The sequence below is a fragment of the Lissotriton helveticus genome, chromosome 12 (genome assembly GCF_964261635.1).
Source record: "Lissotriton helveticus chromosome 12, aLisHel1.1, whole genome shotgun sequence".
NCBI classification, from domain to species: domain Eukaryota; kingdom Metazoa; phylum Chordata; class Amphibia; order Caudata; family Salamandridae; genus Lissotriton; species Lissotriton helveticus.
In genome coordinates this window covers 151,726,981-151,746,041 of record NC_136073.1, presented here as the reverse complement: position 1 = coordinate 151,746,041, position 19,061 = coordinate 151,726,981, and the positions used below count along the sequence as shown (strand labels likewise).

The following is a 19,061-nucleotide window of genomic DNA, read 5'->3' as shown; positions in this document are numbered from 1 at the left end:
AGCGGGGGAGGCCCTATGGCCTCCCCGGCATTTCTTTTACCTACAGTGTGCACTGAGGAGTTGGCAGTCCACGGGGCAGCGGGGGAGTGGAGTCTCACCGCTTTACTATATTATAGCTAACCCCAGGGAGGTGGTGGTCCCAGGGGATGTGGGGGCACACGCGTGCCCTAGAATCATATAATTTAAACTTGCCCCCATGACCTGGCCCCCAGGAGCCTATAGTAAATGAAGTGCAGGAGCCTGCACTATGTTTTCTTTCAAATTTAGCAGCAGATTTGCAGATCTATCCAGTCCATGACAAAATTTAACAAAATACTTTTTATCCCTGGCGGGGTCAATAGCTGCGGGGTCAGGGTATTCCTACCCTGCCCCCTTTTCTTTATTTTTTACTTTTTTCTGTGACATCCCCAGGTATCTATATTTTGTGAACTTTAATTTCTTTGAAACTAGTGAATGGATTTACACTAAATCACAAAAAGCACACTTTCTGGACCAACATCTAGCTTTCTGCCAATCTGGTATAATTCCATTCTGCAGTAGTCATGTATGAAAGGTAAAACGCCCCATAGACATAACATGAAAGAAATCCGTTTTGGGGCCCCCTTTTTTTTAGCTTCTGCTTGACTGTTCACCCCGAAACTTTCAATACAGCAGCTGAACCAAAAAGGGGATGAATACTCATGGAGATTTGTCAAGCGGCGTCCAAGTTATTGGCAAAAATAAAATGCTTTTCCTATGGAATCTTCGGTCCTAACTATAACTACCTACTGGCTTTCACCTGATGTAAATATGTATGTATATCTCAACACTGGAAGCAAGAAATAGCCCGACATCAGGGACAAAGAAATCATAACTTACCGCTCTGTGGCTGACCAGATCTTCAACCCATCATCTCTGTAATAGAAGTTGGGCAAGGAGTCAACCCCACGGAACTTGAGATTATCAGCAATGCACATGGAAGTGTAGGTGACAGACTCCATTTCTCTGGACATCATCTCAAGAATACCTTCTCTCCCAAATATTGAACTCTGTGAATGAAAAATTTGCAGTTTTTTTATTGGCACCACTATTCATAGACGAAAGTCACCAATTTATATGTTTTGCTTATTGCTTTCTACCTTTCATCTAGGGTGGGTGTCAATGTCTTACTAATGAAGATTTGGGCAATTTTCAATGTGTCATAGAGATACTGCTGAAGAAATTACCCAATAAGCAACAAGATGGCCGACAGTGAAGGAGTTCCCTCTGTAAGCTCCAATGGCCTCATTTATGAAAAGAGATGCATCGCTGCGTGAAAACAGTGATGCGTCCCTTTTCACTGCGCTCTCCCTGCGACACTAACGATGCGTCATATTTACAGTATGACGCATCATGTCGCAAGGAGTTACAGATACGTCAGTATTTCTGACATATCTGTAGGCGCAAAAGTGACGCATTGCTGGAGTGTGTCACAAAAGTGACTCAACTCAAGCAATGCGTACTTTCACATGGGCAAGTCCCATGTTGTTAGTGCCTGCGTCAGTCTTACGCCTGCCATGAGGCAGGCTTAAGATTTTGACGCATTAGCGGCCAAGAAATGGCACCGTGAAATCTTATAGATTTCACTGCGTCACTTCTATGACGCTTTCTTGCGTCAAAACGCCCTCCCTTGCATACATTATACCTGGGGCAGGTATAATGTGACGCAGGGGTTAACAAAGTGACGCATCTACCTAGATGCGTCACTTTGTAAATATGGTGAAATAAGGCACATTTTTTACTCCGCTAGTGCATCACAAAAAGTGACGCACCAGCGGCGTAAACGTGACGCAAGGGCTCATAAATGAGCCCCCAAGTGCCAGGGATCGCTATTGGCATACATTCCTGTAAATGCCCTGCCACTGAGCCCTCCCTCTCTGGAAATGGGAAAGGAACAGAAGAGTATGACCAGAAAAAAACCAGACATTGTGTTTGGCGTTAATCCTTGCTAATGCCCAGACATCAAGCGTCCCTCTCTAGAAACAGGGGAGGGACAGAAGAACCCACTGGAAAACACAGGATCCCATGTGCAGTGTCTACATTTGGAGCACCAACTGAATCTTGGCTGTGGGATGGCAGAGAAAACCACAAAGACATGCGACAGTGGCTTGGCCCACTGAGGCTGTCCCAGCCTTTCCTCCATCAGTGAGCTCCATCTTGGAGAAGGAAGAAGCCCCCTGGTACCAGCTCCTATCTATGGGGTCACTCCACCATCCGGGTGACGGCTGCATCTAGAGGGAAAGAGCCAACAGATTCTCCCAAGGTGAGCCCATTGGCTCCCGCTGCCCTGAACTGCGCGGTCTCTCTTGAGTCCCACATCTATGGCCCACAACACTCTGGACACAATAAGAAACCCCTGCTTTCCCACAAGGCAACACTCTAGGCTAGCTGCTGCTTAGGTAGGAGGAGATTTTGGCCATTGTCCTCACAGTGAGCCTGCACTTCCGACGAGCATGCCCCTGCCTAATAGCCTGCACACTCAAACTCAGGTTTACAATTACTGGCGCATCCTTGCAAATTAGCAGGGATGCACCAGTAATTGTGCGCCGCAGCTCCGCCACCCATGATGCGCCGCATTTACAATGCGGCGCACCATGGGGCAAAAACGGCACAGATGCGTCACGCATCTGTGCCGTAAAGGAGCCGCATTGCTGGAGTTGCGTCGCAAGCGCGATGCAGCTCCAGCAATGCTCTGGGTGGGCCTATTCTTCTAATGCACAGTCAAGCCTTACACCTGCTTCAAGCAGGCGCAGGGTTTTGACGCAGCATTGGCCAAAAAGTGACTGAGTGAAATCTTGTAGATTTCACTCAGCCACTTTTAGGAGGTGTTCCTGCTCAGGAACGCCCCTCCTGGGCCAAAACGTCTCCTTATGGCGCAGGGATTTACAATGTGATGCATCTCCCAGATGCGTCACATTGTAAATACCCCCCACCATGGCGCATCTTTTGCGATGCCACTTCATCACAAAAGTGACACAACAGCGGCGTAAAAGAGGCGCAAGGGGCTCATAAATCTGCCCCTCAGTACATGCCATAATTTGGGAGCGCTCCGCATGGAGCGTTCAGCACGGAGCGTGTGAGAGGTGGTCTTTTGCTCCCAAGATCCCCTCTGCACTCTCATGCTTGCAAAACTGGAGTCTTTTTTTTGCAACCAGTTTTACTATGCATACTTCACATTCAACCTACAAACTTCCTGCGTGCAACTAGTTGAGACATCCCTGCCTTCTGAATCCTTACCTATGAGCAGGCCTAGTGTGTCCCGAGACCACACCCACTTTGCGTTGTACTGCCCCTACCATGCCACTTGTTCTCATTTTCCACAGGTAACCCTCTAAACCACCGCAAACTTTCTCCAAAACTAAAATGGCCCTGATTTCTTCATGCAAAGAAACAAGAAGAAGACTGTGATCTATTCTCAACCTTGGAGCTCCACCTGGTGGCTAAATTGTTATTGGTGACCTCATTTATATAAACCTTGTACTGATGAACTTCTGTAGATAGAGTCTTCGGGACGTTTGAAAAGCATTGCTTGCCTCGATTACCTGTGCCTCAGTCGCTTGCTTGTAGCCTGGGTTGATCTCCACTTGGACAATTTGGACCCTTAATGAGGAGTTCCTGATTTGACTCACATAAGGACTATTTTAACTCTTAACCACTCTTGTTCTTGCCTTTTCAGCAGGGTCTCAGTGTACTATGAGCACTGTTTCTCACCAACTCCTTGTGCATCAGTCCCTTACCTGCAGCCTGGTGTGAGTTATTTTAGGACAATTGCCTCCCCTCATTAAATCAAACCAAACACCCACAGCGGACACTCCATCTGCAACACCCTAAACACATCCAAGGTCTCTCCTGCATATCACCAGACACTCCTTCTGCAGTACTCTACACACATTTTCAGTCCCATGTACATCAGCAACCATCTTCCCTCCATCACTATTCACTCGCTCACACAACATCAAGTTTGCATCCCCTGACTCAACATAAGACACTGACCCCAGCCCAACCCCTACACAAACCACCTGCTCCAGAGATAAAAGTAGTTTGCTTTAGCCATTGACTGGAGCTCCACCCCGAGCCACTCCTACTTTGGCAACACACCACACTCCTTCACATATACATGACCACACCACCATGAAAGACATGGTCTCAATTCCCACAGCATAAAATTTCTGCCTAATCTCCCCAAACATGTAGCAAAAATCTAAAAACACATGTCGTAATTTGGCAGTACCTGACTTAGCGTTTAGCTCAGCTACACAAGCTTTTCTGTTAACTTGACCTAAAACGTGCGGGGGCCATTTTGTATTTGGTGGCTTCCATTTTGTATGAACATGCGGCCTCGTGGTCAGCGTGCCCTTTCGTCCTTCCTCCATGTCAATGAACCTTTACCCTGCCCGGCAACAGGCTATTTTTAGCGATGGTCAGTTTCACGCATGCACACACACGATCTTTGGACTAGTGAGTGGTCACTCCTTAGGAATGTTCCCCCAACTGACCAGTGGTATTACGCTCCTCCCACATGCTGGCGGTGCTCCAAAAATGTCCTTATATGTACCTAAAACTGTTCAAATGTATACCGCCTACCTTTTTATTGCTGTCAAACTGTATAAAAGAGGTCGCGCACCAATGTTCGGGGTGATACTTCTTGCATTGCCGAAGGGTGCTGTAGGAATGTACCACCACCCCATGGGGTCTTAATAAACTTGTCTCTTTGCATTTTCAGTTTCCGTGCCAACTTCTGTTTACGGTGTTCGAGTGTTTTTGCAGAGTATGTAGGCCTGACAGAACCCGATACCACAATTGGCGACCACGGAGGGACTCATCGGCGACTCGGATGCCCGAAGGAGAGGTCACGACGAAGGATTGGAAACTCGCTATGGACGCGTACGCTGCCACTGAGTGACCCGAGTCATGGCATCCACGGTGTTTTTTCCTTTCCTTCTGATCTGACCTTCCAGGTGGCGCCGGTCTTCGACTGAGATCTTGATCGTTTGGCCTGTCGTGTAGTGCCTGTTTTGGCTGATTCGGCTACGGAACTTGGCAGTTGGAATCTGGACACTTTTGAAGATACTTGGTAAGCTTATGTTTGGTAAGGTAGTCTACTGACACTTACTGTGGCTTTTTGAATTTGAATTTGAATTTGAATTTGTATGAGTTAGCTAACGTTTGGACCTATGATTTGAATTATAAGTGGAGTGCACCTCACATAGGCAGGCATGTAGGGATATTTCTCTGCTTTTGAATTTGTTTGAACAGCACATCGTGCGTAAGTACCTTTAAGTGCCATTTGTTGTAATATCGCGTTTCCGTGATATTTTGAACATGCCTGTTCTCAGCACACTCCGAGGAATGTGCTGTTTTGGAAATGGTACCAATTATCGATTAAATGAATCTCAGCCGGCTCCCCCAGAGGGGACTCCTAATCGCGAAATGTACATTAAATTTGGCCTCCCTCCCATAATGTATAGCACATTATGGCACAAATACACAAAAACGGATCGTGAGTTGCAATGGCCACTACATGGGTCATTTGATTTAAAAAAGGTTCAGTTTGTGTAACAATGTTTATTTCAGCGCAGGTCTAGACAGGACATGTTTGGTTGTGTGCGTATGTGGGAGAAAGCGGTGCGTGAACGAATGAAGCGTGAAGAAGCCTTGGCGGACAAAGAGCAGCGCAAGGCTGCTCGGGATAAAGCTTTACAGCTACAGGAGAAGGAATTGCAGGAACAGAAAGAGAGTCGAGAACGTAATTTACAAGTTAATGGTCAGTTTCCTATTCGACGTCCTCTTTATCCTGTCCTTACTAATGAATTAGATGATGTTTCATTGCTAGATCGCTGCCCGCCTCCGTATGTTCAGCCTACGGCTCTGGATGAGAACTCGGACGAGGATAGCCAGGATAAGCAGCGTACCAGGTTACATACCGAGTGTATGACGGAACTGCGTTCGATTGCTCGTAAACTCAACAATGATACTATAACTGTTTCAGGGGTTAATGATCTTATGAGTCAGTGGTCTGACAAGGAACGGTTGTATTTTTTAGATCATTTTGCAGATGAAGTTGTTGAGCGGTTTAGAAAACACTCTCCTGAGTTGGAACCTAAAGATATATCAGTTGGTCGTGAGAATTTTCGTAAAGGTGCTTTTGCTCTTTCAGATGCGGATGAATCTTTCCAACGTTTGACTTGGCTACGGGATGAGGCGACACGATTACGAGCGGCAAAAAAGGCATCGAATCCATCAGCGTCTGGATCGACGGAAAATTCCCGAGTGTGCCCTATCTATGGATCAGGTAAGAGTGTTGCGATTAATGTTATGCCTATGCGAGAAGCTGCGCCTTTGTATGTCCCTCCTAAAGGGGCAGGCACGGACGACGATAAGACGTCTGGAGATGCGAAGGGTTACTTCATATATAATTGGGTTTATACGCCATGGAATAGAGCAGATGTTATGGCACTTAAGAATGCTTTGCCTGACCCCCGTAAAAATCCAGCAGCTTTCTATGAAGGTGTGGAGGGCGCTATTTCTTCGTGTATTATGACGTTAGTTGATATTGATCTTTTCTTTGGATTGATATTGCCTCCTGATATGTGGAGGGCGATTCGTAAGTTTGATGATCGAACGATATTAGGTGCAGATTGGAAGGACATAGTGAGAGCTGATTTAGATAGGGAACCTGCATGTAAGCCGTGTCAGTTGATTTTAGAATTACCAACGGCTATTTTGAATAAATTAAAAACACTTGTCCCCCCTAAGAAAATAGATTGGACTGTATTAGCATCTTGTAAGCAGAAGTCAGACGAATCGGTTTCTGATTTCTTTTCACGTTTTGAGGAAGCATTCCATGATTACAGTGGTCAATTATTAACAGAGGATACGGGCAGACATTTGTTTGTAGACAAGTATGTGGCTAATCTCCTACCGGAGATTGCAAAACGATTAAAGGCGAGTGAAAGTTCATGGACCACTGCAACGCCTGCTTCTTTATTAACTATGGCTCAGTACTATGAACGACAGGAATTAGAGGCTAAAGAAAGTGGCGATAAGAAAGCGAAGGACTTAAAGACGAAAGTGATGTTGGCACAGGTTCATGCTACGCAATCGAGAGGGAATGATAGGGGTAGACGAGGATCGTACGTTACGTCTCCCCCTCGTTCCGACATTTCTGAGGATCAGTGTGCATACTGTAAACAGTTTGGACATTGGGTTGCAGATTGTCCGGTACTTCGTGAACAGCGTAGTCAGAGGGGTCGAGGAAGTGGAAGGTCCCGGAATAGTTATTCAGAACCGAGAGGAGGAGCGAATGACCGTGGTAGGTTTGAAGAGAGGGGTCGTGGTCAGGTTGAACATAATACTTTTGATCGGCGGAATCAATACCAGATAGCTGAAGGAGAAAATACTGAGTCTCAGGATAATAGATATGCATAGGATTGCGTAGGATGGGGTGTGGAATCGGTTGAGGTACCAGTCGATCAAAGGGGTCCATATATATCAGCACATGTTTTGGGTTCTACTGATCAGTTTCTGGTTGACACAGGAGCTACTCGTTGCGCTTTGTCCAAACACTTGGTTCCAAGGGCTCCCCTGTCTGGCGAAATGATTACAGCAATAGGGTTCGATGGAACACCTTCTCTAAGCCCATTGTCTCAACCTCTTATATTTCATGTTGATAAATTCATTGCCCCATGTCCGTTTCTATTATCCCCAAATACACCAGATAATATTATGGGACTTGATATGCTAAAGCATTTTCGTGCAACAATACACTGTGCCCCAGAAGGGGTGCGGGTTATTTTGAATGAGAACTACCCAGAAATTGAGAGATCGTGCCTCATGCAAGAGGCCGATGCTTTAGCTTCCCTTCCAAGCACGTTATGGGCTACTTCCGATACTGATGTGGGTCAAATGATTATTCCTCCTGTGCGCATTACTGTGAAGGAGGGAGCGATTTTACCTTGTGTTCCTCAGTATAAGATCTCTAGAGAAGGCGAAATAGCTTTGACACATATTGTGAATGACTTGATAACGGCAGGGGTGGTGGAGGAAGTTCCCTACAATGTTTGCAACAGTCCCATTCTTCCGATCCTAAAGAAAGATACAGATTCTAAGATCTATCGCTTTATTATTGATTTGAGGGAAATTAATAAGATAGTTGTACCCCAGTATCCAGTAGTGTCCGATATTACCACATTACTTACTTTGGTTCCACCCACAGCTACTACATTTACGGTGATCGATTTGAAAAACGCATTCTTTTCGATCCCCATTCATCCTGATAGCCGATATTTGTTCGGTTTTACACTAAATAATAAATCTTATAGATTTTGTCGAGTTCCTCAAGGTTACACAGAAAGTCCTAGCATTTACAGCCAGGCTTTGAAAAGACAGCTTGATTCCTTTGATTGGCAGTCTGGGGTGGCGCTTATCCAATATGTTGACGGCATTTTGCTTGCGGCAGACACACAGGAGCAATGCGAGGATAGTACACTCTCCCTGCTTTCTTTCCTTGCTGAACACAATCACAAGGTTTCGCGGAAGAAGTTACAATATTGTAGACCAAAGGTGACATACATCGGTCATCTTTTGTCTAAGGAGGGACGTGCATTAACATCAGATCAAATTCAAGCAATTTTAGATACACCAGTCCCTTGCACGCAGAAGGATGTTCGTGCTTTCATAGGTTTGACGTCCTTTTGTAGGCAATGGATACTAGGATTTTCGTACATTGTAAAACCTTTGTTAGTATTGCTGTCCAAAACTGCACCAACCCCCCTTGAATGGACGGATGAATGTCAGAATGCTTTTGAACAATTGAGACAAGCTCTTTGTTCTGCACCAGTGTTAGGTACACCAGATTATACAAAACTCTTTACACTGTATGTACACGAGAAGGATGGTTGCGCATTGTCAGTTTTAGTGCAATTACACGGAGATAAACAGAGACCTTGTGCATATTTTTCAGCGGTACTCGATCCTGTGGCTCGAGGACTGCCTGGATACCTCCGAGCAGTTGCAGCAACAGCAGTAGCTATACGGCAGAGTGAGGGAATAGTTTTGTCACACAAATTGCTGGTGTTAGTTCCCCATGCAATAGATGCATTATTGAACCAAACGAAAACGCAGCATCTAACTAGTGCCCGTTTAACAGGATACGAGTTAACACTGTTGGCGCCACACATTACACTGAAGAGGTGCGCCACTTTGAACCCCGCTACTTTATTGCCATATCCTGTTACTGAGACCCAGGAAGAAGAACAACATGATTGTGTTTTTCTGACTGACGAACAAACAAAGGGTCGTGTCGATTTACAGGACACGCCACTTTCTGATGTAGATGGGGAACTGTGGGTTGATGGATCGTGTGTGAGATTGCCAGATGGTACGGCTTCCGCGGCCTATGCGATCACGACACTTAAGACAGTGGTAGAAACAGCACGAATACCGCAGAAATCGGCTCAAGCAGCTGAATTGATAGCCTTAACGAAAGCATGTGAGTTAAGTGCTGGTCTATGTGTGAATATCTATACTGATAGTCGTTACGCCTTTGGAGTAGCGCATGACTTTGGCCTACTCTGGAGGGAACGAGGGTTTATGACTTCACACGGAACACACATCATGTACGGAGAGTTGGTATGCGACCTCCTGAATGCACTATTATGTCCAAAGAAGGTGGCAATAATAAAATGTAGTGCACATAAGAAAGTGACAGACAAAATAGGGCAAGGAAATGCTTTTGCAGACCGCATAGCGAGAGAGACTGCCATGTTGCAAAATGACTCCCCTATGTATGTGGTGAGATCACAAGCCGAGCTATGGCATGATGCTAGAGAAGAAATTTTAGACATACAGAAGTCAGCATCTGAAGTAGAACTTGCAACATGGGCAACAGAGGGAGTATTGGATGATGAGGGTTGTTGGAGAAGCAAAGACATGAAGAGATGGAAATTGCCTGCTGCTTACTTGCAAGCAATGGTTCAAATGACGCATGGGTTGGCACATATTGGAGCTCTTGCAATTACTAAATTGCTTACACGAGTTTGGGAGCATCCTGAGATTACCAGCACGGCTAGGAGAGTAGTGCAGACCTGTCTGATATGCCTACAGTACAATCCTGCTAAAGGGACCTCTACTCCTAAAGGAGGGTTCGTTCCACCTACTGCACCATTCGAAGTACTGCAAATGGATTACATCCAGCTGGAGCGCTGTAATAACCTCAAGTATGTCCTAGTGGTGGTGTGTGCTTTCAGTAAATGGGTTGAAGCCTACCCCACGAAGGATAATACAGCATTAACAACAGCTAAGGTGTTACTGAAAGAGTACTTCCCACGTTATGGTGTCTGTAAATTTTTGTGGAATGATAATGGTCCTCATTTCGTTGGGAAGATAGTGAAGCATGTCCTGAAAGGATTGGGAATTAAACAAAAATTCCACGCTGTATTTCACCCGCAGTCAGCAGGTCTAGTAGAAAGGTATAATGCGACTCTGAAGCTGAAGCTAGCAAAGATCGTGGCATCCACGTCTTTGAAATGGCCGGACGCTTTGCCATTGGCAATATTGTCTATTAGATCAGTGCCACACTCTCGAACTGGCCTCACACCCTATGAGGTGGTGTTTGGAAGGCCCATGAATATCTGGGGAGTTCCAAAGCCTCGTTTGATATATGATGTGCCTTGTATAATGATGAACGATTATTTGGCACGATTAACAAATGATTTACTTTCTATTCATCAACAGTTTCGAGAAGCACTCCCCGACAATTCCATTGGAGAGGCTCACAATCTTCATCCTGGCGATTTTGTGATGATCCGGGTGTTTGAGAGATCCAGCAGTTTGGAGCCGAGGTGGCGTGGCCCTGAACAAGTGCTGCTGGCAACGCGAACGGCTGTGCGCGTCACGAATAAGAAGCGGTGGATACATTCAACGCACTGCCGACGTGTCTCTTCGGACCTGGTGAACCCTACTGTGCTGTCCGACTACAGAGACATCTTGGACGCGGAGAAGAGCCCAGCTGTTATGCCCAACGAGTCGGAGGGAGCCTTCCCTGACCATACTGTTTCTGGTGGAGTGAAGTACAATCTGCGGCCAAGGAAATATTATTTTTGCATTTTTCGTGACTGGTTAGTAACCGTTCCGAGGTTTGTGAAAACGGAAGCCGGGAATATCAAGGGGGGGATCAGTTCTGTCCAGTGTAGCGACATCCGTCTTGAATCTCGGAGAAGAAATCAACGGCAGCCTCGGTTCTCAGCACTATATTTTTATTTTTTAGTTTGTTTCTTGAGACTTTGTTCATTGTACTATGGCACCTATGACATTGAGGAACAGAAGAATTCTGGGTGCGGTTCTTTTTGTTACAACAATAGTGGTAATAGCAGTAATAGCTTGGACTATAGAAAGACTATTTCCTGCACGGGACTATTTACTGCCTACCACTCCAATTTCATCCGAACATTTCCATTTTACTTTGCCCTATCATGAGGAGGGACATAGACAGACTTACTTGAATAACAGTTTCATTCAAATTCTACATCACACACATAATATGACGAATACCACTAATTTTTGGGTATGTGGTATGTTGCCCGGACACCAGAAGAAAGGAGGAACCCCACTTATTCCTCTTCCTTTTTCTCACAATGGTTTGTGTAATGCTTGGTACACACTTCTCTTTACATTAAGATGGCCAACAAAAGGTGGACTACTTTTTCGGTTGAACAACGTCTGTTACAATGATCGAGATGGCTATCCACAAGCAGAAGGAACTAAATTTGAATGGGAAGAATATCGACCGGACAATGTATCTGCGCCTCGTATCTTCACCAATCAGAGACTTACAAATATGTCCAGTTTACATGTAATTACAGTTATTGATACAAAAGCAGATCTTTGTATTAGGAATAAAGGAACAATTCCGGTGTGGAGAAGTGAATGCAATGTTACTCTCGCCTTTGATACTCCTAATGGTATTTCATTTGTGGCCTCACGAAACACTTACTTTATTTGCGGTAATAAAGGTTATCATCGTCTTCCTCTTGGATGGTTAGGCACATGTTATATATCTTTTGTGTTACCTCCTGTGTTTATTGCCCCGCCTATGTACCATAATGATTTTGTATTGTATCACAATTTTATATTGAATAGAGTTAAGAGAACATTGGACATTGATGAAATTGACCAAACCGACACCTCACTACAACAATATGTGGATTTTAATTTAGGATTGTTCTCTTTTGTTGGTGCGGCTCTAAACAGCAGGAAAATTAGACGGCTAACACGTGTTGTGGAGGCAGTTGATAATGAAACTGCCTCTGCTTTAGGGAATATAACTGAAGAGCTCCAGATTACTAGAATTGTTACGCTTGAGAACCGGATGGTTCTGGACGTAGTGTTAGCTGATCGTGGGGGTGCATGCCGCATCATCGGAAGTAGTTGTTGTGTTTACGTCCCAGATAATTCGCCATCTGTGTATGATGCTATCTCTAAATTGCACAAAATTTCTGCTGAAATTCATACTGACAATGGTACTTGGACCTTTTCTGGCTGGTGTTGGACTCTGCTTAGTACATGGGGTTGGAAACTGTTAACAGTTCTATGCGTGATTATAGGGATATTTTTCTTTTGTTGCCTATGTATTCAATGTGGTCCTACTTTATGTTCTGTGTGTATTACAGCCTGTATCCCATCCAAACGAGCTATTGCTAAAAATGTACAGATGAGTAATGCTGAAGTAAAGCAAATTATGATGATCGATACTGAAGATGAACATCCGGATTATTTCCATTATGAGGTAACTTCAGCTAAACGCTAAAAGGGCCGACTGTCGTAATTTGGCAGCACCTGACTTAGCGTTTAGCTCAGCTACACAAGCTTTTCTGTTAACTTGACCTAAAACGTGCGGGGGCCATTTTGTATTTGGTGGCTTCCATTTTGTATGAACATGCGGCCTCGTGGTCAGCGTGCCCTTTCGTCCTTCCTCCATGTCAATGAACCTTTACCCTGCCCGGCAACAGGCTATTTTTAGCGATGGTCAGTTTCACGCATGCGCATACACGATCTTTGGACTAGTGAGTGGTCACTCCTTAGGAATGTTCCCCCAACTGACCAGTGGTATTAAGCTCCTCCCACATGCTGGCTGTGCTCCAAAAATGTCCTTATATGTACCTAAAACTGTTCAAATGTATACCGCCTACCTTTTTATTGCTGTCAAACTGTATAAAAGAGGTCGCGCACCAATGTTCGGGGTGATACTTCTTGCATTGCCGAAGGGTGCTGTAGAAATGTACCACCACCCCATGGGGTCTTAATAAACTTGTCTCTTTGCATTTTCAGTTTCCGTGCCAACTTCTGTTTACGGTGTTCGAGTGTTTTTGCAGAGTATGTAGGCCTAACAGAACCCGATACCACACACAAACTCCTCAAAAAACACGTGGAGACCTTTTAACAGCCCTCAGTTTCTTTGCTAAAACCTGCCAGATGGAGGGACAACTTCCTACAGTACCTTCACGTAACAAACACTGTACACATCCCATATGGATCCAAACTTACCAAATCCCCATCCCAAAAGTTTGGTGGTGAACTGTCCATTAGGGGTGAGCGGAATTATCGTAGTCGCTCTATGCAAAGCTCCGCAAAGCAGTAACAAATCTCCACAAGCACGCAAAAGTTCCGCCGGCATGCGGAATTGCTTGTTCCACCCGTTCGCAATGCTTTTTTTCTGTTCGCGAACGCTGTTTGCGTGCTCGGGGAGAAATATCTCGCAAACACGCATTTTGAAAGCACGAACAAGCCAAAAATTTCACGAAGCTGAGGATCGTGGAATATTTGGCAATTCGTGTTCTCAGCCGAATGCAAAATTACCAAAATTCCGCGAGTGGATCGGAATTTACCGCCCAGGCCTACTGTCCATATCCATCTACATTTTAATTCAAACCACTGGACACAATCTAGCCATCTTTGACTGCCACGTAACCATCCTCTGTGTCCTCCGCTCTAAAGCCCACATTACCTCCCACCATCTCGAAATACACCCTCAGCCCCTCTCCTCAATCGGCCAAACCCACCAACCCTCATCCCCCACACTCCAGCTCATGTACCCCCAAACTAATTTTCTACTCTTCCTCTTCCCCTTGATTCTCGGATCACATTACTTGAACTATTTTCGCCCCACATCAAAACCCTTCTCGCCTGCACAGTAACTGCCCAAATACTACACCAGAATCCACAAAGGACGCTAACCACATCAGCCCAGTCCTAACTGACACACCCATTACATCTTGCAATAACCACCAGTCTGCCCTACTCTCTCCCCCACACCCTACCACATCCCAACTAATTACCACAATCAACTCTCTAGAACTGAAAATCAACACCATACCGTAAGAAATCACCTCACTATGCATGCTCTTCAAGACCTACCCCAACTCTTTTTTATAAGAAATTAATCAAGCAAAGCAACTTGTCTGTCACTAACATGCACTCTGACACTGCATGCTTCACCACCTGTGCAGCCAACACCTCATGCTCCTCCACCTAGGCAACAATCCATTCAACTAATGCCATCTTAAACCCAGATACACCATGTCTGAATTGTTGCAACTTGAAGCGGCAACGCTGAGCAACTCATACAGAAATATCCCCAGTTAATGCTTCTACTCCAAGATCCCAGTCATCCTCGGCACAAGCAGGATCCCTCCATTCAACACACACATGGTGAACCAAATTCCTATACCAATTGCATGCTTCTAAAATGTCGGAAAGCAGCAAAGTATGTCACTGAAATAGCCGAAACTGTCCTTCACCATAAAATCAACAGCTGCTTCCTGACTGAAACCTGGCTAAACAACAACTCATCAGCTATTAAAGACCTCCTCATCCCACTGGACTTCTCAAACATTCATCGTGACCGGAAGGCCCGTACCAGTGGTGGTTTAGCTATTATACACAACAAGGACTCTGACTAAAACCCTTCCACACACTGAATACTCAACTTTGGAACATCTAACGGTTGATCTTCCCCTAAAGACCCCAACCCCATCAAGCTCCACACCATCTATCTCCCCCAGGTGAAAAGCTACTATTTCTTGATGAGTTAACAGACATTATAACACTAAACTCCATAAAGGATTCCACAGACATTATACTAGAAGACCTAAACTTACACTTGAATGATGCCAACAACATAACAGTACCAGCCTTATCCACCCTCTTGGACTTGAAAGGTCACACTCAACATAAAAAAAACCACAATAAAGACTCAAACCATCACTCAATCATCACCAACTATAATGGCATTGCCCTCCACTCCATCAACTCCTCAGCGGCCTGCAATATTCCCATAATGTATGGCAGGAGGGATACTTTATCCCATATATTATATGTTGTGCTTCAGTGTAGCATAACTTTAAGCAACCAATATCACATTGTATGTGAAATGTTCTGTTAAATGTTTGAGTATGAGAACAGATGGTAGTAATAGTAGCACCATGATAAGCAAATATATGGCATATCTTTACTGTTGGACTTGGCCCTTTTGGCAGATTCACCCCTAAATGTTTTGCCTTTTCTGTGACCTGATATTGGTAGTTATTGGCCTCTGTGCACTTTAGCCCTGTGGCCCAGTGTAAAGTGCCTGCCCGCACTGAGTGCGTGTGGTGAGATTGGCCTGTCCTCCCATAGGAATGCATGGGGGATATGTGTGTCTATGGTAATTCCTATTATGAGAGGAGCAGTGTGGTCAAGTCTGGTATGTATGAACTCGTGAGAATAAATGCTGCGCAATGGTGTGCACAGATTTATGGTGACTGGTGGAGAAATGCCCCTTTTTGAAGTTGGCATTTCTGTGTGCTATGTGTCTGCCTGCCTGATGTGAATTGCATGTCTGGCTTTTGAGTGGCAGGGGCTGGATGGTGTGGGTGGCTCCAGGCAGGGCGGGATGAGTCAGCGTTAGGCTGAATGGGACATCGGCATCTTAAGTAGTGGGAAGAGAAGTCCCTGGCCACTGAATAGGAGTGTGCCTGCGCTAGTGAATGCTGGCTCCCCCCCCCTGTGGCGTGTCTGATGACGAGCCCCCACCAGACAAAGGAGAAAGGAGCTGAGCAAACCAAAGTGCTCGAAAGCTCCCCCAAACCAGTTGCATCTGGTTTCCCAAGTCCTGTGCTGGGACACAAAATAAAATGACCCCAGTAAAATGTTGTGCTTGTCCTGATGCTGGGGGCTGCTGCTGGGCTCCAGGAGGAACCGCCACAAGGGATTGCCTCCCTGCTGGAGGGCCCTGTGTGCCGGCCTGCCTGAGCCCAGCCTTTTGCGCCCCCCTTGAACTTTGCATTGTAAATCCAGTACCTAGCGTAGCGCTTCTACTTTGCAGTTTGCATCAAGGGTATTCCCCCACCTGGGTGCTGATAGAAGTGAGAGTCCACACCGCTTCTTGTCGCTTGTGTGCACATGTGGGAGAAGCGGGTGCCCACCGCCGTGTATTGGTGCAGTTTTTTTTTAGGATTAGGAGGCAGGTGCCCACCCCACGTGTTTGTGCCGATTTTCCTCTATTTTTAACTGCCGGGGTCCCACTCCGCATGTGGTGCTAACTGGCGGGTGCCCAGCCCGCGAGTGACTTTACCTACAACGGGAGCCTATCCCGTATTGCCCGCAACAAAGTCACCGCTGCGGCCCGATCGTTAAAACCTGACCCAGAAGCCAGGCAGAGCTCGCCTGACTCCGGGCGGGTCCAAACCCTGAAGCAGCTGGCCAGCCAATAGCAGTGCGGCCTGCCAGTGAGACCACCCGGCACCTTGCAGGCTCCCCATGAAGTCCCGGTCCCTGGAAGGGGAACCAGGGGAAGGAGGATATCGCCGCAGTCTGGAGGCCTTCGAGGCACAGGTCGGTGTCTGGAGCGAGGAGACCAGCGAGTCCCCAGAGCCCCCGGTGAGTGTGAAGGGGGGAACCTTCCTGATTTGTTCTTGGTGCTCACAAGGCACCCAGACAATCCTGTGTGGATCCTGAGTGGCCCCACCTGATAGGGGGGGTCGCTCCAACGTCGGGGGCATTTGTTTCTAAGAGTCTCCCAAGTGGCTCCCTCAGGCACAGTGGTGCCTGAGCGGATTTCTTTTGGGGCATTTCTTTTGGAGGGCAGTTTGCCCAGGGTGCCCGGGCTAATTTCACCACAGCTGCACCGCTCTTGCGGACAGCTGCAACATTGGGCATGACTGCTTGAAAAGTCCCAGTGGGGACCCCAGAGACACCGCAGTGCCAGCCCCATATTTCCTTGGGGGCATTTTCATTTAGAGTCCAGAGAGGGGCTCAGGGGGCACTCTGGTGCCCGTGCTCATATGCACAGCTGCCCAGCAATTAGTGGGCAGCTGCCACATTTAGGCAGTGCATCTGCGCACTTTGCTTTGCTGCTTTTACAGCGCGCCATGACTGGCCCTTGTCAGTGTTACTGTGGTGCACTGTTCATGCTTACAAAATGTTGTGTCTACCGTGATGCCTATGACAACTGTGATTGGTGCACCGTGATTTATTGCATAATGTGTTCATGCCGGGGAGGCCTATGGCATAATGTGTTTATGCTAATGAGGTTTGGGCCTAATATGTTTTATTGAAACTACCAGGAGCTTAGAGGGTAAAGCTAGTCATAGGTCGCCCTCCACTCAAAAAGCAAAACAACTTAAATGACCTAGACTATATGGGCACTTATCGACTATGGTGATTCTTTTTAGGTACACTGTATATTGCTTCAATATTACAAATCTCCTCCCTTTTCATTAATTGTAGGGATAGTAGGTGTATCCTAAAAGTGTGCCTCCTTTAATATCCGCCCATTCCCTTATGATAACCATAAAAATTCCAATTGCGAAACATATAACAACACACACCTTAGTGTCAAACTATACCCAAGAATACGATACAAAAAAAGTGTGTGAGAGCAAGATGGCACCTCACGGGCGCACCACCAACGGGAACCTGGCAGGTAATCACCAGGATTGCCCTGTTCTCATCATTGCCACCATCAAGCTCAGAAAAAAGAAGAACGTGTCCAAGAAACACAAACAAAGGTAAGTGTACGCAGTGAGAATAGACCACAAAACAACCAGTAGAGTGTTGAAAAACATATAAAATATACACACAACAACACAGATATATAATTTTATTCTGTTTCTTGTGTTGGGTGTGCAACCTAAAAAAAGTGAGTGTGGTTACTAACTATCCAACCAACACCACTTTACTTGCCGACATGTTTCACTGCCCTCGATTTTCAGGCAGTTTCTTCAGGGCGTCATATGTATTAAAGCCACTGCATAGGGACAAACAAGTCTTTGCAACCTCACACGGCCATCAGTACTCGTACCAGCCGGTAGGGTAATGGTCTTTTGGAACACCACCAATTATGGGTCATGAATCCTTCCCCTTCAATTTTACACGATAGAGAAAGGTGACCGGCATTCACTCCGCCTCCTAGTGCTCATATGTAGGCTCTACAGGTGAGGCCTAATCTAGTTCCTTTCTAGGTTAAGAGGTGCTCACTTAAAGAACAAGCTATGGATAGTTAGTAACCACACTCACTTTTTTTAGGTTGCACACCCAACACAAGAAACAGAATAAAATTATATATCTTTGTTGTTGTGTGTATATTTTATATGTTTTTCGACACTCTACTGGTTGTTTTGTGGTCTATTCTCACTGCATACACTTACCTTTGTTTGTGTTTCTTGGACACGTTCTTCTTTTTTCTGAGCTTGATGGTGCCAATGATGAGAACAGGGTAATCCTGGTGAGTACCTGCCAGGTTCCCGTTGGTGGTGCGCCCGTGAGGTGCCATCTCGCTCTCACACACTTTTTTGTATCGTATTCTTGGGTATAGTTTGACACTAAGGTGTGTGTTGTTATATGTTTCGCAATTGGAATTTTTATGGTTATCATAAGGGAATGGGCGGATATTAAAGGAGGCACACTTTTAGGATACACCTACTATCCCTACAAATAATGAAAAGGGAGGAGATTTGTAATATTGAAGCAATATACAGTGTACCTAAAAAGAATCACCATAGTCGATA

General features: G+C 45.7%; 1 protein-coding gene across 2 annotated transcripts in view; it reads right to left on the bottom strand.

Annotated features, from left to right (window-relative positions):
* LOC144797739 (hydroperoxide isomerase ALOXE3-like) overlaps window positions 1-19,061 on the bottom strand; it is a 408,992-nt gene that overhangs the window by 135,849 nt on the left and 254,082 nt on the right. For both annotated transcript variants that reach the window (XM_078668481.1, XM_078668482.1), the window contains exon 10: window positions 859-1,028. In XM_078668481.1, coding sequence (XP_078524607.1) covers window positions 859-1,028 — 170 coding nt within the window. The remainder of the gene's footprint in view (window positions 1-858; window positions 1,029-19,061) is intronic.